General features: G+C 43.0%; 1 protein-coding gene, 1 non-coding gene and 2 pseudogenes across 4 annotated transcripts; 1 reads left to right on the top strand and 3 right to left on the bottom strand.

Annotated features, from left to right (window-relative positions):
• Window positions 1-827: 827 nt before the first annotated feature.
• LOC103329665 (uncharacterized) lies at window positions 828-6,613 on the bottom strand (annotated as a pseudogene). The gene is made up of 9 exons (XR_016126065.1): window positions 5,422-6,613; window positions 3,671-3,715; window positions 3,057-3,350; window positions 2,628-2,753; window positions 2,277-2,357; window positions 1,832-1,891; window positions 1,678-1,754; window positions 1,470-1,591; window positions 828-1,281 (listed from the first exon to the last, which is right to left on the bottom strand). The product of XR_016126065.1 is annotated as an uncharacterized LOC103329665 (transcript).
• Window positions 6,614-7,342: 729 nt separating this feature from the next.
• Window positions 7,343-8,469, bottom strand: LOC103329664 (allene oxide cyclase, chloroplastic-like). Its single transcript, XM_008232162.3, has 3 exons — window positions 8,253-8,469; window positions 8,013-8,134; window positions 7,343-7,922 (listed from the first exon to the last, which is right to left on the bottom strand). The coding sequence occupies exons 1-3, from the start codon at window positions 8,278-8,280 to the stop codon at window positions 7,518-7,520; spliced, it is 555 nt and encodes a 184-aa protein (XP_008230384.1). The 5' UTR covers window positions 8,281-8,469; the 3' UTR covers window positions 7,343-7,517.
• Window positions 8,470-8,866: 397 nt separating this feature from the next.
• On the top strand, window positions 8,867-8,937 carry TRNAG-CCC (transfer RNA glycine (anticodon CCC)). Its single transcript has one exon. It is a non-coding gene; the product is annotated as a tRNA-Gly (tRNA).
• An 11,413-nt stretch (window positions 8,938-20,350) lies between these two features.
• Window positions 20,351-21,588, bottom strand: LOC103329663 (AP2/ERF and B3 domain-containing transcription repressor RAV2 pseudogene; annotated as a pseudogene). Its single transcript, XR_016126218.1, has one exon. The product of XR_016126218.1 is annotated as an AP2/ERF and B3 domain-containing transcription repressor RAV2 pseudogene (transcript).
• Window positions 21,589-22,865: the final 1,277 nt, after the last annotated feature.

The following is a 22,865-nucleotide window of genomic DNA, read 5'->3' as shown; positions in this document are numbered from 1 at the left end:
AGTGATACTTGTATTCAAAATCACACACTCGATAATCATTTGAGCTACAGGCTCTTATAGTCTTAAAAACATTGTCCTTACTGTAAATAGTTTTGAATTTGAAAAATTCAAACAGTTGTTTCCCTCCTGTGACCTCTCCATCAATGACTGCATAAAATTCTGATTATTAAAAAAGTAAAACAAATGTTTTACATCTGATTTTTACTTTTGGGGATATGGTTTCTAAGAGCTAACAAGTTGATGAAGCAGATATTAATGTTGGGTTGCTTTCGGTCTGGGCTGGATGGCGAAGAAAAAGAGTGGATAGCAAGAAGGGGAGGGAGAAGGGCACTTGGCTTGAGGGGTGGAGTAGGGGTGAGTGTCTGTGTGGCTGTGCATATCCATGTCATGTGATTGTCAACATCTTTGAAAAAAGGAGGATTGAGGGTGGTGCGGTCCTCCAATTATAGGGATCAGAGGGCCCCACCACTGGACCTCATCATAGTCGTCAGTTTTGTCTGATGTGTAAGCAAGGTAGGTTTCAGTAAAGGGACAGGCGGGGCCCATCCACTTCATTTAATTTCTAAAGTTTTCATTTCAAGGATGAGATATCTGAATCTCTGATATTATTGTCCTTTTTCTTCTTTTTCAGCTGAGTTATTATTGTCCTTGAAAAACCTTCTTCTGGTTGAAGTAGTGTTTGGTGTCAACCCAAAGCAAAGCTAAAGCTTTCTTTACAGAGTGTTTCATCATTGGAAATATTAGGAGCTCATCTCATTTTATAAAGGTTTTCATTTTACATCTGCAGATGCTAAATCCTGATTTCAAAGCTATGAAGGCAAACAGAGTTCTAACAACCTATAGATTTTCCTTTCCATCAATTCTGAAAGCGCACCAGACAAAATCACAAGCATATAAGTTCAACAGAAAAAATAACCATGGGCATTCACCCAGTTAATATGTGTCGGTGAACGTTATTACAGACATTACAAGCTCTAAGAACTCAAAGTCTCAGAATGTCTGGAGTTTCATCCATATCAGACGCTATCCTGCAAGCCGTCTCATGGGTTTATTGACCTTCGGTCGAATGCAGGTTCAATTCTCCACCTGACAACCGTAGAATAGACATGCACCACATGAGGCAACACGGAGAACCCACACCCAATACGTTCACATATGACAAAAGTTGCAGCTCGTGGAGTTAGGTTGAACAACAGAAGTGGCTTTCAGTTGCTGAAACAATCAACCTTTAGAATGTGGAAAGCAATGACAGGCACCCAACTGGTCCCGATTCCATACTACCTAAAATAGGGGTAAAAGATTTGATGAGCTCAAACCAACCAGTGACAAGAGACTTAAGAAATCAATACCAAATTCAAACCAGACCAGTCCACAACCTTCTTCCAATCAATGTTATTGGGTTACCATGGATGGCAAGCCTTCTTTAAATCCAAACACAAATACCAAAAAACTTCTATGATCTTACATACCTTCAAGAGCTCAGCATTCTCAAAGTCTTAACCACTTCTAGATTGATAAGGAAACTGCAGCTCCTGACTTCAGTAACACAAACGAGGCATGGGACCATGGTAATCAAGCAACACAAGGGCACCTTCAAAATCAAAATATGAGTTCAGACTCCATACTAAAATACAGACTATACATGACAAGTTGACAACTTATAGTTCCAACACTCACTGTTTACATAGAACATTTCTCCAGGACCTCAATCAAACTGGCAGAGCTCATTTAACAAGGCCTGGATTTCAGAAGTCCTACAAAGAAACCAGCTTAAAATCATATCCACAGAAAAAATATATTAGAGGGCATAAATTTAAGACAAGCTGCTCACCAGTAGAAAAGGCGGTTATAGCTATGCAACTTCAAGAAATCGCATAGGTGTATAAGTTTCCTGCTTAAGAGGGATAAACATCAACAGAAATAAAAGGAATAAATAAGATAAAATAAATAAGATGAGAGAGGGGATATTAAGTTTTATACTCCATGTGATACTTGCATAATGAAAATAATTATGATATCCAATTTAGAACAAAATTCTTGACCACAAACGACACATAACATCTGCTTAGCCAACATCATGTTTATAAAACTTATGATATCAGATTTCCAGCAGTTTCAATTTAAAAAATTTAGTTTCAACAATAAGAAAAAATTTCTACATGGTTAATTGAACCGATGCATGATGCCAATTAGCCTATTTATCTATATTTGAAGTCCAGGTAACACTTATTGTACACAAAGTAAGTCTAAATGAAAAAAAGAAAACCACATGTTACCTTGGCCAAGAATCAAAATAGCATTTGCAGCCAACGGAATAAGATCTTGAATCTTTTCGCTAGCAAAAATTGTGAGAACAACTAGCACAGAAAACAGAAAGTCAGTGCAAAATACTGGAAACTAAATCCAGAAAGGGGCATATGACCCCAACTAAATTTGATCGTTGGGTTCAAATGCTTGATGAACAAGTTTGCACCATCATAGAACTCCACTGATGAGGATAAATTGCAACCTCATAAAATTATTGAAAACACATGTAAGTTTCTTTGACATGTTAGGAAGAAAGATGTGACATAATCTGAAATTAAAATGCATTAAATTTAACTAGAAAATTATGGGAAAATGGATACCTGAGATATGAATCAACTTTTCCTCACTATCATTTCTATCATTTTCGTTAACCGCATTATCCATGTCAGATGCTAACATGATGTGCACAGAATTGTATCCATCTGAAGCCCAAACAGATTGAGTTCCTGCAAAATGATGGCAAAATTTTTAAGTTTCAGTGGGTAGTGATATAGTGAAAAGTGACCTCATGGTTGAAGCTATGGTCAAGAGGCATATGTCTAAAATTTAGATGAACTACCATAACATTAAATGTTTCACTCATAAAAACACAGACCAAGCTACACAACCCAGCAGTATCCCCACATTAAGATCATCAAGTTCTATTGTTCCATTAATACAGGGAATTACTCAATTGCAAATCCACCTTCAGCTTCCAACATGTAAGCATCTGCAAAATAATTAAAAAGAAAGGGGTAGGAGATGCATACTTGAAGCTATATCAGGAAGAACAGCCAGCTTTTGCACTTTCATAATGTGAGGCAACTCCCGCAAGTAAGAAGTTATATTTGATCCAAGTACAGGGCTGGAGATGTGCAAAATGCGTAAAGCTCCATTTGAATCCAAGATTAAAAATTTGTTGGGGGACAGTGCCTCAATGGAGATTGCCTTAGCTGGTATCATTCTTGTCGATTTTGAGGTTTCAAACTCCTTGCCCTTGAATGTCACAAAACACACTCCCTCTTCAGGTGAGTCTTGTTTCAATTTAACTGACCGCTGCTTGGCTGCAAGGTTCAACACACCGTTAGTGGCACTAGTCAAACAGCGAAGGACAATACAAGTTCATATGAATATAGTACCAAGAAGCAATGGAAGCCACTTCCATCTAAAATAGAAATGTGTAATTATCTGGTGGCCATACTGCAGAGGTATATCTGCCCTAAGGTAGATAAATTTTTAGGGGGTCAAGGCTGGCAATCAGTCAAGAGCTAGAGATTGCAATTGGATGACAAGAAATACAACACAGTCCCTAACTGAAGTTATTTTTCTAATCAGTGATTTACCATCTAGAGGCATGCTTATGATTTTAACCCAAGGACAGCACCTTGCTTAAATGAGTAGCACCCATGTCCTGGTAAAAAAGAAATACCTAAAAGCAATTTGTCAGTGCAGATAACAGATAAACATATAAATATGTTACAAGTAGTGCACGTGCAAGAAACAGGCCCAACTAAAGTCAATAAACTAAAGTTACATGTTACAACATATGATGGAAAAAATTGTGTATACAATACAACCCCTCCGCTCACATTTAAACCATCATGTGCTTGTCATGTGACCAGTTATTGTGTGTGTGTGTGTGTGTGTGTGTGAGAGAGAGAGAGAGAGAGAGGTTGTGTATAACCATTAAGACAAGAATTTTTCCATAAGGATCAATAAGGTACAAGAATGGATATGCTGGTCCACAAGCATATTATATGGGTTAAAGACATAAAGTGATCATGACACTTTAATAGTAGCTAGAACACCCAAAAACCCAATAAATTTTCATTTTAACTTGTATATCTGTTAACTAATATTAAACTCAAAATTTTAGTCCAAATAACAAGATTTCAACAAGGTAATATAGGACTACTTAGCTAGGCCAATCATGGTAGGCCACTTTAAATCCAAATCACAATCTTTGAGATAGCTTGAACTATTAATAAATTAAGGATCACATTATTCACTCACTTGATCAACAATAATACCTTGTTACTTACACATTTGCATAAAACATAGAAGCCGTCCACTTAAAAGGATATTCTCCAACTTCTATCTTTAGAGAGTGTGCATTAATTTACTAGAGGATCTTTATCTCATCTTACTAGCTATTTAGTTTTACAAAATATATCCAGATAGTCATTATGATGCAACCAGTGGATGCCTATGCATACGAATCTTTCAACATCATGAAGCCTAAATTTAAGCCATGACTGAAAATTGTGGACTGAAGAGCAGCCAACCTCATTTATTTCTTTATTTAGTTTTCCAATAAGAACCCCTACTATTAAATACTTCCCACCATCAAACATGACCCTTGAACCCCCAAACTGTCAAAAGTAGCTGCTGCTTGTGTATTCCTGGCACAGCAATATGGAATTCAGCAACCTTCCAGCCATGAAAGTTTATTCTTTTCCATCATATGCAAACAATATATCTTATATGCAAGCGTATTCATTTATGAGTAAATATTTATTTATTTTCCCTATTTCAACAAGTATACCAAATAGGCACTTCATAAGAAAATCAATATGACTGTATGTGTATACATAGCAAGTCCTATAGATACATTAAGTAAATCCCATTTTTATAACCAAAAAATTCCTGCTATAGTTCAGCATACGTCAATAACTCTGGAGATATTTTAAAATTTAGGTAAAATAAATGTCTAAACACACTGAAATTGTTGCACAAATGTCCCACAAACATAACGAGGATAGATCCAATTATCAAGACACAACCTAAGGTACACAAACAAACTATAAATAAGCGTATCCTTAAAGAGGCCTGGAGTAAAACACAGTTAACAGGGGGTTAAACTATCCTCATTGGTTGTATGGCCATAGTTGTTATCATAACACCAATAGGATCTTGCTTAAGTTCTGCCATCCTTAGAAGACCAATGTATGACATATTGCTTTCACTTTGCAACAGGTTTGATCATAAAGTTCCGCTAACAACTCAATTAAGTACTAACTCAACAAGGAGCAATGGATATATTTCGTAAACACACAAAGAACGTTTGCTTTGCATTTTCTGCACACAGGTAACATCAGCAAAAGTAAAAGCAAAACCGAAAATTTGCATACTTACCAGAAACATAATTCCTATCGTTCTTCCCACACAAGTCCCCATTGCAAGGTATCTCCGAAGTTCCATGGAATTTTCCGCCTCCATATTTATTTCCCTTATCCCCCAAATCACTATGGGCATGGTCACCAATCACCCCATTAGGCAAACACAAATTTCGACCCTCGGTTTTCGAACTCGAATTCAAAAGTTTGGCCTTTCGAACCCGCCCTTTAACAAGCTGCCTCAAATTGAAAACCCTAACTCCGTTATCTTCTCCTAAGATCAAGAACCCAAAAGAAATGCTAATCGACCAAACAAGCTTGCAACACTCAATCACAGCACACCTCATCAACTTCACAACCACCCCATCGTCATCATCATTATCGTCATTATCAATCGATTTCACAGCGAAAACCCAAATCTTTGAGCTAGAAACAGAGTACATGGCGAAGAAATTGACCGACCCGGCAAGCTTAATCGAAACTCCATGGTGAGCATCAACCAAACCCCCAATTTCTGATCAAATTGAAGCTCTTTCTGAGTGCAAACAACTTGAGCTCTCACAAATTGCTTCTGCTTGTGCAAAATATAAAACCTGAGCAGGACCTGAGACCCACCTCTAGAAGGACCCGAGACAATGAATAGAACGCGAGTATTGGGGTTAGGGTTTTTTGGAGGAGGAGGAAGGTGGAGGAAGAAGAGGGAGGAGCAATTAGGGTTTGAGGAGGAGGGAGAGATGAGAGGGCAAGAGGGGAGATAGAAGGGTAGAGAGATAGAGTGGAGTCAGAGTGCATGAGGCTAGAGAGAGAGAATGGGGCTCAAAGAGGAGGGAGGTTATGTTAGGGGAAGAGAGGGAAGGGTTGGGGAGCCTGAGCTTTGAAGCTTGGACAACAACCATTAGAAGAAGACTGAAGATGACCCAATAACAGCACAACTGTCTGAGATTTTTTGTTGTCTTGTGTTGTGTTGAGTTATTTGTAGTCTGTGTTAGAAGATATTGCAATGGTGTAGGAGGAACAAGAGGAGCATTGTCTTGTATTTTTGTTCTTCTTTGAGTCAGGTTTGGTTTTGGTTTGGTTTTTGGGGAGGCTTTCAGACTTGACGACAGATCCAAAGGTATGATTATTAAACTGTTGCAAAGAAGTCTAAAAGCTTTTGGATTGGATGTCAATTTGCTAATCCTGGATTAGTACAAATTGTTTATTGTCATGATGTCCGCATTACTCAGGTTTAGGGATTTTTTTCCTTTTTAACTTCGAAAACAATTCTTTGAACACAATAATAGGAGAAAGCATGAGAAGAAAAAAGGGCTTAAATTTATACCAAAATTGGTACAACAAAACTCTGTCTCTTCAAATATCTATTAGTTTTAAGAGAGAATTTTTACTCACCGCTTTAACCAAAGATGCATCTTCATCACTCTTTTCAACACTTGATACGTGTCTGTATGAATAACCATGATTCCATACATACAAAATAAAAAGTTGAATATGGTAATGTCTATGAACACATGTCAAGTACTAAGAAGCGTTGTGAAAATACACCTTACGTTAAAATGATGAACCAAAATATTTCCATTAGGTTAACGTGCTTTTTGTGTTAAATTGAGTTACCCGTATTTTATATCACGCCACATCAATAATTTACAAATATCATCCGTGCAGGATTCTTTCTGTAAACTAGTGACACTTCAAGTACAGGTTCTAGTTTCGAGTCCTCCAAACAATGATCAACCTGCTTCTTTGTTAGTTCTAATGGACTTGTTCATATTCCCATCCCGGGCTTTTGTTTGGTCATATTCTTTTGAGCTTTGGCACTTCATATAACCCAAAAAACAAAAATGAGTTTTAAACCACGGCAAAAAAGAAAAACAAAACACAGTTCTGTGTTTATGTCTTCAAATTACAAAGATTTAGTTGTGTATAGAGTAAACAAAACATAGTTAAGCAAAGCATTGTCATCGTATAAACCACTGATCATTACATTGTCTTCAAATACACTAAACACAGATAATAAATTATTTATCAATAAAATAAAAATACTGCACCATCTGACAACATAACTCCAATTCAACCCACAAAAAGCTAGAGGCAGCAAGAAGCTTGTGGTTATTAGTATTAGTTGGTGAAGTTGGAGACGGTGGCTTGAGGCTCACAAGCCTTGGCAGCAGGGCTGGGCTCAACAGCAGGGCTTGGTTCCACAAGCTTCACAGCAGTAAGCTCCTCAGGCAAATCCTCAATCCCCTTGAGGTAAAAAGTGTAGAGGATCTTGAAAGGGAACACAATCTGGTGCAGCTTCACCTGCCCGAACACTCCTTCAAAGATCCCAGAGCCACCAGTCACAGCCAGATACGTGTCCTCGTAGGTCAAATAAGGTCCTTGAACTGAAATGTGACCATAGTCTCCAAAATAGAAGCTGTAAATAGCTTCATATCGATCACCTTTCTTCTCCGGCTTGTTCTCGATCAAAATGCAGATGCCTGCTGTCACTCCCAAGCGTTTCTGAAGATCCCCAGTATATATCTGCAATTACATTTGTAAATTTAGCACTAACCCACAAGAAATTATTGCTACATATATTAATATATAATAAGAAACAATGAATTAAATTACTTTGTTAGTGAAGGGGACGAGGTCTCCAAGAGAATTAACAGGTTTCTGGCTTAAACTGAGATATGCAGGGCTTGCGCGGTCTCTCTCATTGATCTCATAGACATGGAGTTCTTGAACTTTGGCTGCAGAAACAACAACATTTACCCAAAAACAATTATCAACACACGGGGATCAAATCAACTCAACCATATACCAAGGAGATTGTTATGAATGAAAAATTAATGGGGAAAAAACACTAACTGGGTCTTGAAGCGCTTGAGCAGGCCATTGTAGTTTGCAGAGTGTATTGTTCTTCTCTCAATGGGAATTGGAAAGGATGAAGGAGAAGATGTAGAGATGGGTTGTGAAGAAAGAAGGAGAAGGGTGTTTATTTATATAGAGGGAAGGATTCAATTTCAGTCAATGGTGGAATTTGATCGCGTGGGTTTTTTTGGGGGTATAGAAATGGATGGTCGGTGAAGTCAATGAGTCTTCATAAAAATGTGAAATGAGGAGATGAACATGTGGTTGGATGGAGACGTTGGAATGTGGAAGGAAAGTGCGGAACTTTCATTGTAAGGAGTAAATGCGGATTTGTCAGATGGCCGGTGGAGCCTCACATGAAGACCAACCAGTCAAAGAGTTCGAACGGTCTTGGGTTGAATGAATCCATAAACAAAGTGAAGAAATGGAGAGTTGGGCTTCTGAAAGGCTTTTGGTTTCTATCAGAACGACTGCAAATTTTCATTATAACCCCTCATTCTAGTCACTCTAGGGATTGGGCTAGGCATTTCGAAGTTATTGTCGTATATGATCCAAACTAAAAAAAAGGGATTGTTAGTATTTAAACTTTTGCTAATTAAAAGGACAAGCAAGCGCATCTGGTGTAGTGGTATCATAGTACCCTCCCACGGTACTGACCAGGGTTCGATTCCCTGGATGCGCATTTCCTCTTTTTTATTATTTTATTATTTTATTATTTTTTATATTTGTTAAGGGTGATTTGCTACAAGGAAAAAGATAAAATAAAGTAACTCTATCCAAAAACCCTAAACCAAAAGAAAGTTGGAAGTATCAAACAAACCAAACCAAACTTCAAAGTTTAAAAAGTCACCATTGATGGGTGTCTCTGTACTCAAAAACAAACAAAAACCCAAACCTAACACCCATCCCATCCCATGTCGCATCACACAACACTCTCATATTTACCACATACATGCCCATAATGCTATTAACTTACAACCTCTTCACATAATAATCTGTGATTGCTACAAGTTTCTCTTTGCCTTTTCTTAATTTGAACCCCAACAAGATTCACAAGCCAAAAATATATGGTTATATTTTACTTCTTTCTATAAATATAAGCGTTTTTTCCTTTTAAAAATACTTAATTCTTTCTATATGCTTAGGGCTCATTTGAGACTGCTTCTTTAAGGAACAATTTCTTCTTATAAACAGGTTCTAACAAAAGCACTTTTACTATTGTTTATACCAAAATGAACAGCCAATGAGAATCGGACACATGGACAAGATTGGGTCTATGGCAGCCTTCGGCACCTAACCTACCGATCCAACTATTAGGGCAACCTCCTCCTCTAGGACACGTGGCAAGCCCACAATCGATGTCTACAGTCTCACATCGAAATTCTACACAACTTGCACAACTCCCAATGTCTATAAAAGAAGCACAATTCCCCAAAATGGAGGTGGTCAAAACTCACGGCATCTGCCTATTGATCTGTAGTTCAACTTTACTAAATTACTTACTTAAGTATCGGAGAGCCTTCGGCCGTCTGCACACCGGTGCCCTAGGTCTTATCTTGGCGTTTGTTATCTTGCGGATCACGCGCTCTACCGAGGCCAGAGCATATCGAAGGCCCAATATCACTAAGTTGCGCGGAAAGTGCCAAACCATTTTTCTGCGTCAGCGGTTTGACGCCGTCTGTGGGAATACGATCCGAACCAACCCACCATCCCTAAAAAACACATGGGGACCACTTCAGGTATATTTTTGCCCGAAGAAAGGCCACCGTTCGGAAAGTAGAGCGAAGCTTAGCCCGCCCTCATGCACTCCGTTCGGCAATTCGCCCATTATGCAACTCATTGCCGGCCGAGCTTCGGCTCGATAACCTCCATTCGGCGGGGCGTGGCTAAGTTGCAATAACACAACAACTTTCTTTCGTCCAAAGTGGATGAAACCCAGAACTGCTCAATCAATAGCAAACGCAAACCATTCAAACAACCCAATCGTCCCGAGCTGCGGACTCTAGTCGGCACAAGAAAGGTAAGAAGAGGGCAAAGCGCGCTGCGCCTCCAAGCGATTGGTAGTTCACGCACCGGGACCGGCCGCACATATTGAAGAAAGTTTATGTCGATTGCGGCATCGGATCAGCGACAAGGAGGCCGAACAGCAGAGATCTCCAATCGGGATCAACGCAAAACTCCGAGACTCAAGGTTGAAAGCCACGGGAAATAAGTCACCGATTCGAAAGGCTCGGGCTTACGATTCACGAAGAGTCGATTCCGAGTATGTCATTTCCAAGACTAGCTCCACCTACCGTTCGACAACGCCAATGAGTTACTCGAAGGTTAGGCCCGTAAGCCCCCAAAAACATTTGGAAGACTACGATTCGAAATCCGAGTCGAAATCCTTTCATCCGACTTCTCTTCCGAAAGTTGGAAGATGGAAAGCGACCGAGTTCGCTTCAGAACCAGGGGGAAAGCTACGACCGGGACCATTCTTCGAACATATCAAGCGCTCACGGCAGTTAGAGACATACAACCTCTCGTATACCATTCTACACAGGGGTGGAAGACCCTTAACGCATCTTCACTCCTTCCAATCGGCAATAGGATGTAAGGGGCCCGATGACGAAAGGCAATGCTGCTATTTTCGTCCGCGCTTACGAGGCGGCATTGAATTGGTTCTACCGATTGGAACGAAATGGTGGACTCCTTCGACGAGTGAAACAGATTTTCCTCAATCACTTTATAATCCAGACAGACCGTCAGACTCTGCCGATGATCTGTACACAATTCGGCAGAGAGAGACGAGCCCTTACGAGAATACGGTGCACGCTTGATCCACGAATACCGAGATGTCCGCAGAGGACATGGCAGCTTCGGTGCCTTCAAGAGTGGCATTCGGTCCTCGCACTTTTAGTACCTCGTGCACGGTAGCAACTAGCGCACCTATGACCCGAATATGAACAAGCGGCAATTCCGCCAAGGTGAATATTTCAACTCAAAGTCCGGACCTTCGGCTCGGCGGGAGGAACCACCTTGAATAGCTATCCGGAAAAGGATCACCGTATGCCCCTAGGAGAACTGACGAACCCTCGGCGGACACAAATGGAAGGACAAGCTGTGATAATCGGCAGGGTGGCTCTAAGAAAGGATGAGGAAAATACGGTTGCAATGACCACCGTGCGCCACTACCGAATCAAGATCGCGCTCATGAAGTATTCACCTTGTTGAATACCACATACGGCCGTATTGATAAATGAGCAAGAAATCATACCGGCCGAATCACCGAAAACCTAATCGGCAGGGATAATCGGGATACGGGCAAATTCTACCGATACCACCAGATAATAGTCATAACACCAAGACTGCATAAGTGCGAGGAAAATCGTCAAACGATTCGGGAGGGAAATTGGATCGATACATCGCTGGACCACCGCAGAGCGGTCCGAATGCAAATCAGCGATAAACATGATCGGCACCATCGCCAGAGGCCCCACTCGCGGACCATCTAACCGTCGAAACGGTATGCGGGCTGCGCACTACCGCTTAAATCTCGGCATAGACGCGACCGGCACCGTAAGGTTCCAAAGGTAGGATGAGAGCCCATCACGTTTTGTGAAGAGGAGGAACAAAATATCATTTACCCCATGACAACCCATGATTATTCGAAATGAAATCGCGATTACGATGTTGGAAGGGTACTTATCGACAAAAGCTTGGTAAATGTAATTTTTCTGATGCATTCAGAGGATTGAAAATTGCCGGCAGTATGGTCAATCGACGGATAACACATTTACTTAGTTTCTCCAGGATCTGGTCGGCCCGATCAGCGGTGTTAGTCTACCCATTGCCTTCGGCGTTGCCCATCGAAAAACAATGACTTATGATCGATTTCTCGCCGTCGCCCCATGGCATACGACGCGTCATCGTAGGACGGACGACACTCACTAGAATCAAAGCGCACTGTCCCCACATATTGCTGATGAAATTCCCAACATGCAACGCAGCCCCTGTCAGGAGATCGGCTCGGCGCGAAGTGCTATCGGCGACCACGAAGTCGGTAGCTTGCAAACCTCGATGGAAGCGATGGTGTGCAAGGGGTACCGAGCGGTAGCAGTCCATAGACGACCCAAGGGAGGACACGCTAACGCCGCAAGCGTAACTGCCTAAGGCTGAAATGCGAATGCTCGAATGAAGAGCATCCGAATGGTGCGTGAAGATTGGCACCACACTCAACCCCACCGCCGAGCGTAGTTTCGAGTTCTTACGGCATCACACGGAAGTATTTCCTGGTCCTATGAGGACATGCGGGCATATCTCGACGCGTCATCACCATAAACTTAGCATCTCCCGCCTATAAGCCCTTCATGCGGGCGTCGTTCGTACGATGCCAAGCGGTATGAGGTCATGCGTACCGAAGTTGACAAACTAAAAGCCATCGGCTTTATCAAAAGCTACATACCCTGTATGGCTTGCCAATTCGGTAATGGTTTGGAAACCCAAGGGCAAATGGCGAATGTGCCAAGATTACACTGACTGAACAAGGCATGTCTGAAAGATAGCTTCCGTTACCTAGGATCGACTGCTCATTGAATGCAATAGCGATTATGAATCGCTCAGCTTCATGGACGCCTATTCGAGGATACAACGGATATTCATACACTTTGCCGACAACGAGCATTACGCATTCATCGCGACCGTGGATTGTCTTGCTTACAACGTCATGCCATTCGGCTGAAAAACGCGGAAACATATCAAAGGCTTGTCAACTGAATTTTCGCCAAACACATCGGCAGCATTATGGAGGTGTATGTCGATGACATGTTGGTGAAAAGCCGAACGGCAGGGAGCATCTGGAAAACTTGGCCCTTATGTTCGGTATACTAAAGGATTACGAATGAGACTAAACCCAACAAAGTGCGCCTTCGGTGTGTCTTCAGGTAAGTTTCTTGGGTTCATGATCAGTCAAAGAGGGATCGAAGCAAATCCCGAGAAAATCAAGGCCATAATCGACATGGAGAGGCCAAAAATGCATAAGGACATTCAGAGCCTTCTTGGGCGTGTCGCTGCCTTAACCCGCTTCATCTCCAAGGCTATCGATAAATGTGTACCGTTCTTTAAAGTCTTGAAATGGGGCAAACAGCATATTGCGTGGATCGCCAAATGTGACAAGGCATTTCAAGACCTATAGAACTTCATAAGCAAGGCACCACTATTGTCAAAACCACTTCCTGGAGAAGTTCTCCTTCTCTACCTTTCGGTATCCGACTGCCGTTAACTTAGTGTTGATACGGAAGCGGAGAAAGCGAGAACTACCGATCTTCTATGTCGACAAGGCGCTGCAGAGCGCAGAGCTTGGTTTCCTTCCTTGGAGCTAGCTATAGCCCTCGTCGTCTCGGCTCGAAGGCTCGCCTATACTTCTAAGCGCCGAGATCACGGTTCGACCAATCAACCCATTCGGCGGTATTCCAAAAGCCGAAACATCCGGTCGATTGGTAAAATGAGCGATTGAGCTTGAAGAATTTGGTATACAATTCAAGCCCGAGCCTGCAGAGAAGGGTCGATTGCGACTTCATTTCAAGCTTATACTGCGGTACTACGTAACTGTCATTTGACGATACTTGAAAACCAGAAATGCAGAATACCGAACGCCTTGATTCTTCCGTTCTGTATGGATTCTGCATGTCGATGGCTCTTCTAATCAACAAGGTTGTGGAGCTGTGGTGTTGACTACTCGAGACGGAGCCAAGGTTGAGTATGCCATTTGATTCAACTTCGAACCTCCAACAATGAGGCAAAGTATGAGGCTTTCTTGGCTGGCCTTCGACTAGCCAAGAGCATGAGCGCAAAACAAATCAGCATTCATAGTGACTCCCGCTCATAATGAATCGGATAACGGCAGACTTTGCAGCCAATGATGCCTCTATGTCAACCTACTTATCGGCCCACCAACTCCTACAAAATTACAGGCCTACGAGATTGGCGGATCCCGGATCGAGCGATCACGCCGATGCACTCTCACGTTTAGCCGGCAATAAGCGACAAGGTCGGAAGGAAGGTGCGGTGGAGATACTATCCCGACCAAGCACGGAAGTCTGAAGTATGTACTTGCATGCGAAGACACATGAATATCTCAATCTATGCTTTCTTGACGGCCAAACTATGCCCACCGATAAGTCTCGAGCCCGAAGCTACGGATGCGATTGACAAGATACACATCATCAATGGCGTCTTGTACAAACGAGGCTATCTTGCACCGTGCACGAAATGCATCATTACGGACAAGGGACTAAGTCTTCGAAATCCACGGTGGAGTATCGGTGATCATTACCGTTCCGATCATCGGCACATAAGGCCTTTCGGCAAGGGTATTCTTGCCAACTTTGCACTAAGATGCAAACACGTTAGTGAAGAAGTCGACAAATGCCAGGTTCGGTAATGTACCTCACATCCCTACTGAACCCTTAACGCTGATCGTAAGCCCATAGCCTTTTGCCCAATAGGGACTGGACTTGATCGATTTGATGCCGCAAGGCAAAGGCGAGTCAAATATGTCGTAGTTGCCGTTGATTACTTCACCAAATGTGTAGAGACCGAAGCTCTAGCAACTATAACGGAAACGAGAATGAAGGACTTCATCGGACCCACATTTGCCGATTCGGTATCCCTATGCAATCATCACCGACAATGGCGAGCGATTTGATTCGAAGTCTTGAGCGGTTTGCACTCGCCTCAAGATCAATATGTTTTTGCTTCCCGCCCACCCCATGAGCGGTCATGTCGAAGCAATAAACAAAATCATCAAGAAGCTATTGAAGCGACATCTTGACAAAGCCAAAGAGCTTGGTGAGAAGCTTCGAAGCATTATGGGCCATTCGGACATCCTACCGAACGGCAACCGGGAAACCCCTTTTCTCTCGTCTTGGTTCGAAGCGGTAGTCCTGTGGAGATCGGCGAGCCTTCCTACGAACGAAAACCTTTACTCCAAAGGCGAACGAGGAAGCACTCGCTTTAAGCCTCGACCTGATTGAAGAACGCCGGCGCAAGCCAACCTTCGGAGAAGCTTACAAACAGCGCGTCTCTCAAGATTACGACTCAAGAGTCGATCCCGTTCTTTTCCAAATCGGGGACTAAGTTATACGAAAAGTCTTGCTGGCAATTAAGAACCCCACGGAAGGAACCTCAAACCTTTCTAGGAAGAACCTTACGAAATCATCGGCATCCTCCGATCGGGAACCTATCGCCTTAGAGACTCAAACGGCAAGACCCTCGGTCATCCTTGGAACGTCGAACATCCGAAGTATTATTTCAAGTAGTTCCCTAGCCTACGACATGTTTTAATTGTAAAACAAACTCTGAACTTATCTTTGTCTTCGGTAATATTTAATGAAAAAAGCCTTCGGCATATATATTCGCAACCTTTGGTGCGTTTATTTATTTCGTTAATTTAAAAGATATGGTAGGGACCATCGGTCACAACATACTACTCTTATAAACACTTTTTAACCTTCGGCAATTAAGGTACTAAGTTCAACTCTCCTACCAGTTAAAAGTTTACTTCGGATGGTAATCGTTGATTAGCCTTCGGCAATTAAACACTTAAATCCAGTGTCCTACCGATTAAAGGTTCACTTGGGAGTTGTTCTTTTACTAACCTTCGGCAGTTAATCAATCACTTAGCCCTCGACAAATAATTTGATTAGTTTTCAATGTCCTACCGATTAAAGGTTCACTTGGGAGTTGTTCTTTTACTACCCTTCGCGGTTAATCAATCATTTAGCCCTCGGCAAATAATTTGATTAGTTTTCAACTTCCTACCGATTAAAGGTTCACTTAGGAATTTGTTATGTAACTAGCCTTCGGTGGTTAATCGATTATTTAGCCCTCGGCAAGTATAATGATTGCTAAGTGCCTTAATATTAACATTTTATTTAGCCCTCGGCATTTAAAAGGATTGAACGGGAAAATCTACCGATAGTAAAAACACTTCGTAGTTGAACAAAACTTGAGGAAAAAAAAACTGAAACAAAATAAATTAAAGGTGCCCTCGGCACCAAGGTGTTCGGAAATACTGCCTCATGGTAGGTACAAAAATACATTAAATAAATTATGAAATATCAGCATCGGCATGAGCTTTTTCAGCATGAGCAGAGCCTTCGGCAAGGACCTCTTCGGTAGCGTCTTCCCCTTCGTAGTCTTCAATCATCTCATCGGTGAGACCTTCCGGTAGAGGAGGAGTATCGGCGATGAAGTTAAGGTTCAGCTTCGCCTAGGATTGTACCTCTTGAAACGGTAAAGCAGATCCTCCATCTCCGAGCCCACCTCCTTGTCCAGCAAGATGGAGAACTCGGTCGATAAGCGATAACTTCGATCGCCTCTGGGCGGCAAGATGTCGATCTCCGTAAAGCCTTGGCTCGCTCTGATTCCTCCAAGGCCACCTGCACCGCCTCTTTTGCTTCATAGGCCTTCCTAGCCACCAGCTGCGCACCCTCCAGAGCCGACGTCATCTCAACAAATTTGGCCGTAAGCTTTGACTTGCCGTTCGACTGCATATCCTTAACGAGATGAGCGTGGTCTTGGAGAGCTTTGCCACCTCGGCAACCTTGGCCCGGCCATCCTCGTAGGCCTTCTTGGCACTCTCGGCGGCATTGATGGCCCACCTCATGCACAGACACATGTCCATCGAAGCTGAAAGACAAAGAGAAGTCGATCTGATGCGAGCGGTAAAGGCAAAACAAAACAAAAAGAAAAAAGCGGAAGAAGACTTACCGAGGCACGAGAGAAGGCACGCCGCTTCCTCCCGTAAGAGCTTCTTGGCGCTCCTCGATCTCGGACAACTCCATTTGCGAACCAAGGATCATATGGTTCACAAACTGGATCGCCGACGGACAAGCAATCATGATTGGCTTCGCCGAGTTCTCATCATCCTCGGCGACAAGGTAACCTCATCACCTCCCTTGCCGACTCCACTTGGGGTCGCTCGCCTCCAAATCCACCGTCACCGCCTTTTACCGGCAGCCTTGGAGGAGGTGGCGTCGGTAGTCTGCTCCCGCCTCGGCGTAGAGCCATTGCTGCCGCACAAGCGCATCGCCTAGCGCTGAGTTGCCTCGAGCGATCGGCAAGGGTTTGATCTTCGGATCAACCCCGCCGACGGAATCGCGCCTCCGTCTGTCGTTCGCCTTTTCCTTGCAGGCCCATCATCAGCGCCGCTTGGAGGATTCGTTCATTCTTCTCGCCTCGGCGCTTTCTCTCTTCCGTCACTACATGAGAAAAAGATCGGTAAGGCATCGAATATATGAATGACGACGCAAAGACGATGTCCACTTACTTTCGGCATGATTGGCAAGTCCCGACCAAGTTCGCAGTAAAGAGAAAATGAGGTACACCTCTCGACGGCAGGACCTTGAACCTCACCTGTCGATCTGCCGAATCTCAAACTGCGTAGGACCCACCGCTTTAATTTACATGCAAAAGAAACACAGCAGTTGAGATCTCACAATAAAGAAACGACAATCGACTCAATGGTACATCAACCTACCAGCTATTTGGAAGTTAGTGGGGATGTGAAGCGAATAGGTTGTCTCGATGGCGACTCCGCCGAAAGGAGCACTCGTCAATTCCTCCACGACTTCGAGAGGTCGGCACGGCGAGAAAATGGCCGCCTTGAAGCCTTCTAGCAATTGGCTGAACCCAGCCACCATGGTCGACACTCTTAGACCTAGTAATGCTATAGAGGTAAGAGAATTGTTCATAGGAATGTTCTCTTTCCTCGGCAATGCCAACGCAGATTACTCCCATCAACGCCACCTGTGAAGTTAGGGTTATATTGACCTAGCGCATAGCCAATCTGCATCAATATTCTCTATACTGCCGGTTACGGCGGCAACCAAGTCATTGGAGAAGCACGTCGGTGAAAAGGCGACGCCATCCTTCGCTTGCGAAGAGACTCGGTAGGACCCGGGATTCTCATCCTCACCGAATCCGGGATGCAATACTCAGCGTGGTACTTTGCGATCTCTCATTCGGTGATCTTATTTGGCTCTAAGTAGTCTACACCGAACAGTGCTCCTTCGGCACCTATCGATATCCTAGGGTTCTGGGAAGATTATCGATACCCTCGAGCGGGAGACGGTTCATTAGCCGCTTCCCATGACTAGATGTGGAGGCCTTCGGCGACCAACGCTGGACTCATAGTGTTGATCTAAGCCAAAATGCTTACCGTCACGATAGACCACGACCAACGGCGTGGGCTGGGTCATGAGCCCCTTCCCGATGCCGTGAGTTGGAGCGGAGGCTCGGGCCTTCACCGAGTATCTCAACATCGGTGTCTTCTCCGTCCCTCGCAGCGGGCCTACGACCTCACTATCCGAATCGAAGACCTTCCGATGACTCCTCTCGAGCTGACTCGTTATCGGACATCTACAAAAGAGGAAAAAGAAACTAAGGGCCATGCGAAGACTTGGCTACCTATCCCTATATCACTACATATGGCAACTAGACTACCAAACGGAACCCTATGGTCAGTCTAGTTCATGCCAAGGAAGGGCGTCTGACGACGAACAATATTAAATGAGAGAGTTAAATGAGAATGCTGAACGGTACCTCTTGATTGCCGTTCACTACGTCGAAAATCGCCTTTATTGTCGTTAGCTCGCCGAAATCGCCTTGATTGCCGTTAGCTCGTCGAAAATCGCCTCAACAGAGCTCTCGCTTCTCTCACAAATGCAAAGTGATCATCTCTTCCGAGTCACCCTTATTTATAGGGCGATGGTTCACAACGCGCCTCGAAAAACCAAGCGGCGCGTGTCGCCGCACCCAATGAGTGCACACGCCACGGAATTCATCCGTGGATGACTCGACAGACGCGAGGCACGGCGAAGTGCCCTCGGTCCCATCGCACATCAACTCGATGCGACCTTCGACTCCCGACGTCGCCTTCCGGACGGAATGCACGGTGCCAAGATTGAGCCCCTCCATCCACCGAGTTACCGAACAAGAAGGATAGCATTTCGCCGAAAGAATATCAAGTCCCTTCGAGAACTCTCGAAAGAGAACTTGGGGACTCTGTTTATACCAAAATGAACAATCAATGAGAATCGGGCGCGTGGACAAGATTGGGTCTATGGCAGCCTTCGGCACCTTGCTTTGGCACCCAACCTACCGATCCAACAATTAGGGCAACCTCCTCCTCTAGGACACATGGCAAGCCCACAATCGATGTCTACAGTCCACATCGAAATTCTACACAACTTGCACACCTCCCAATGTCTATAAAAGAAGCATAATTCCCAAAATAGAGGTAATCAGAACTCACGGCATACTGCCTATTGATATGTAGTTCAACTTTACTAAATCCTTACTTACTTAAGCATCGGAGAGCCTTCGTCCGTCCACACCGATGCCCTAGGTCTTTCCGAGCGTTTGTTATCTTACAGATCACGTGCTCTCGAGGCCCAGAGCATACCGAAGGCCCAACATCACTAAGTTGCGCAGGAAAGTGCTGAACCATTTTTCTGCATCAACAACTATAAAATAAAATAATCAAAATTTTCATAAGAAATTCAAATACACTCTAAAAACACTTAATATACTTCATAAAAAGCACGTAGCAAGTGCTTCTAAACGTGTGGGATGCTGTTATATTATTTAGGGTATTGAAAAGCACAGGGCCACAGGCACATGCTGTTTCCCTATCATCAAGACAACACTATAGTAATTGAACTGAACAGTGGGTAGCTTCTGTACACGTTCCATTGATGTTGGGCCCTCCAAACTTTCTTTGTTGGTATTAGTTTCTGTTTTCAGTCAACTCCCGGGTCCAAAGCATAATACAAGAACTCCCTCAATCTTTTGATTATTTCTAGGCATTTTATTGTTCAAAAGCTTGATGCGAACACTAGAACAACAACCAAATAATTTATATGATGAGGGAGATGTTCTCTCTGACAACATTTTTTTTTTCTCTTGGTTTGATTCAAACGATACTGAGGGAGGCGGAATTTGAACAAAACTGCTTTTAACAACTTAATTTTGATGATTTGGATAAAAAAGATGGGATAATAATCTTTTAATTAGTTGATTAAAAAAGAAGAAAAAAAAGATAAACATCCCACTACAATTAAAATTCTTTCTATTTGCCATGGTAAGCTTTGTCACACTTATACAAATCCAATTTCATGGAAATGGGGCTCTATGAACTTATTCTTGCTCCAAGCCTCCAACGCATGTTATTGTCTACAATACAACTACATGTTTCCACAATGTTAACTCCAAACAACCTTACCACTCCATCATCTTCTTGAACCCTTGACAAAGGCTCTTCAACTTCAACCCTACTAGCCATCTCTCCGAGCCCCGAAACCTCGACGTTTCTTGGTCTACAGTCAATGAACATCTTCTTCTCCTCCCCTCTCGATCTCTCAAACCTAACAACATCCCCTGCTTTCAACTTCTTCTCCTTCACAAAACGAGTCCACCCTTTCGTCAACACATAACTCTGACTGCTACTCCAATAACAATATCGAAGCCTCCAAACTTTCCCCTCACCATCCTCAAAATTCAACAGCACCCCTTTACATAATTCCTCACTCAGATGCGATGGAAAATGCTTCTCTGCATGTTGTTTTGGTATGACCATACGGTTTAATCTCCCTACATCGCTTGGCGTCGCCACTTTCTCGAAAAGCCACTCCCTCTGATGATCATAACCTTCCATCAAATTAACGTGACACTTAATTCTCTTCCTAGCAGCATCATCATCACCAGCATTGAACAGCTTGAGCTTGTACATCTCAAGCTCATTGGTGTACGAGTGTTTTCGAAGCATGTCGACGATCTCGGCCTTGGAATGAGATTGCAAGAAAAGGGTTTCGTTGTCACCATCCATGTAAGGCTTCAACTGATTCTGGTTGAAGTTTGTGATGGTTTCGAGGCCTCGGAACCTTATTGAGGCAATGTCATAGGCCTTAGCAGCTTCTTCTTCGGCATTGAAGGTTCCCAGCCACACACGCTGGTGCTTCTCGTATATTTGAGCTCCCCATCTGCCATTTGGTTGCGGGACAACTCCCTTGTACCTAGAAGAAGGTAACTTGTTCGAATTTGCAGCCTCACTTGTGCTCTCATTCAACACATCCATTGATCTCAATAAACAAAGACTATATGGATTGAAAGGTTTTGTGGGTATTTTGATTCAGGAGAAGAGGAGAACGAGAATCGAAGTCTTTCCTTTTTCGTGTATTTATTTAGGAAGTAAAGATGGAGAGGACCAACCTTTTTTTGGTTCATGGAATATGGGATGTTATTATTATAGTTGGTGTGGGATGTATATGAAAAGTAGGACCCAACTGAGCAAGTTGATGGGTTCGCATAGAATTTTACGTTGTTTGATGCAAAGTTCATCCCCCCTGATCAAAAACCCTATGCTGTTATATATACCGTACCTGATCTGATATTATGGTCCACACTGCCAACAAGTTGCCTGCTTTTCACGTCTCCAGAATAATAATGTATTGAGTTTTTGTTTGAGACTTTGAAAACCCTTTTCCTTTTTTCTTTTCATTTCCCTTTCCCCCGCCCAACCTTATCTAACAATATCTTCACCACTATGATAATGATATGATCTGTTGTTGCTGCAGCGGGCTGTGTGTTGAATGTGGGGGAGGGATTTGCCTCGATTGGGTTGGGATTGGTTGAAATTTCCTAGGCTGAACGTGGCGTGTTCTGATTGGTTCTGTGTGTACTTGGCTTGTTTTCATTGGCTGCTTGCAAAAGGGATTTTGTCTTATTCTATCTGGGTTCGCATATGGTAGTTGTGAAAGTCACTAGTGTTTTCACCCAACATTGGCATGTTATCCCTCTGTATCAGGTTCAGGTCTGGGTTTTTTCTCTGTGCATGCATTTGGACAGTGAAATGCACATTTTACTTTACTTTTCCTAGTTCATCAGAAAAAAAGGGGTAAAACATATGCAATTACCATTAACCCAGTTACATATTAGGCCCATCCAAATATAAGAGGCTGCCCAACAAATACAAGCAAGCTCAACCAAAAGAGGAAAACTACAGCCCAAAGAAACAAGAAGTGAGGTCCAACCCCAAACAAACACGAGAGCCACCGCCGCCCGGTGAGAGCACTCCACCAGAAACCCGAGCATTGAATAAATTAGAGTGATTTAGATTATCGCTTACATTAAAAAAAGTTTAAATGTAACAAGCCCTATTAGTCTATAGACATTGAGTATTTTAAATTATCAAGTGAAGAGGACCAACCAAGGTCACAAGGCTGATCAAACATGGGACCATTTTTTTATGTGGTCGTGCAACCCTTGGTTAGGTTTTAGATGAAGATGAAGAAGTCCTATGTGGTTATGTCAAGCATCTAGCTCAAGCAATGTGAAAGCAAGTGTCCACCGTCTAAAAGATTACAAGATGAAGGACCACCCTGTCTTGTGTGAGGTTTGCCATATGCACCCATCATCAACCAAAACAAAAGCACACATGAAGAAGATAAGATAGCCACAAAATAGGAATTCTGGAGAGAACATGGTGGTCCATCTTATTTGGGATTTGTGGAGTGTTGTGCATAGATATTAAACATTTGGGATTTGCTGGAGTTTTAATGTGAAACCTTT

Source organism: Prunus mume, linkage group LG4, assembly GCF_029339155.1.
Source record: "Prunus mume cultivar Tortuosa linkage group LG4, ASM2933915v1, whole genome shotgun sequence".
Taxonomy (NCBI): Eukaryota; Viridiplantae; Streptophyta; class Magnoliopsida; order Rosales; family Rosaceae; genus Prunus; species Prunus mume.
Note: the sequence above shows the minus strand (reverse complement) of the source record. Positions and strands in the feature narration are given on the sequence as shown.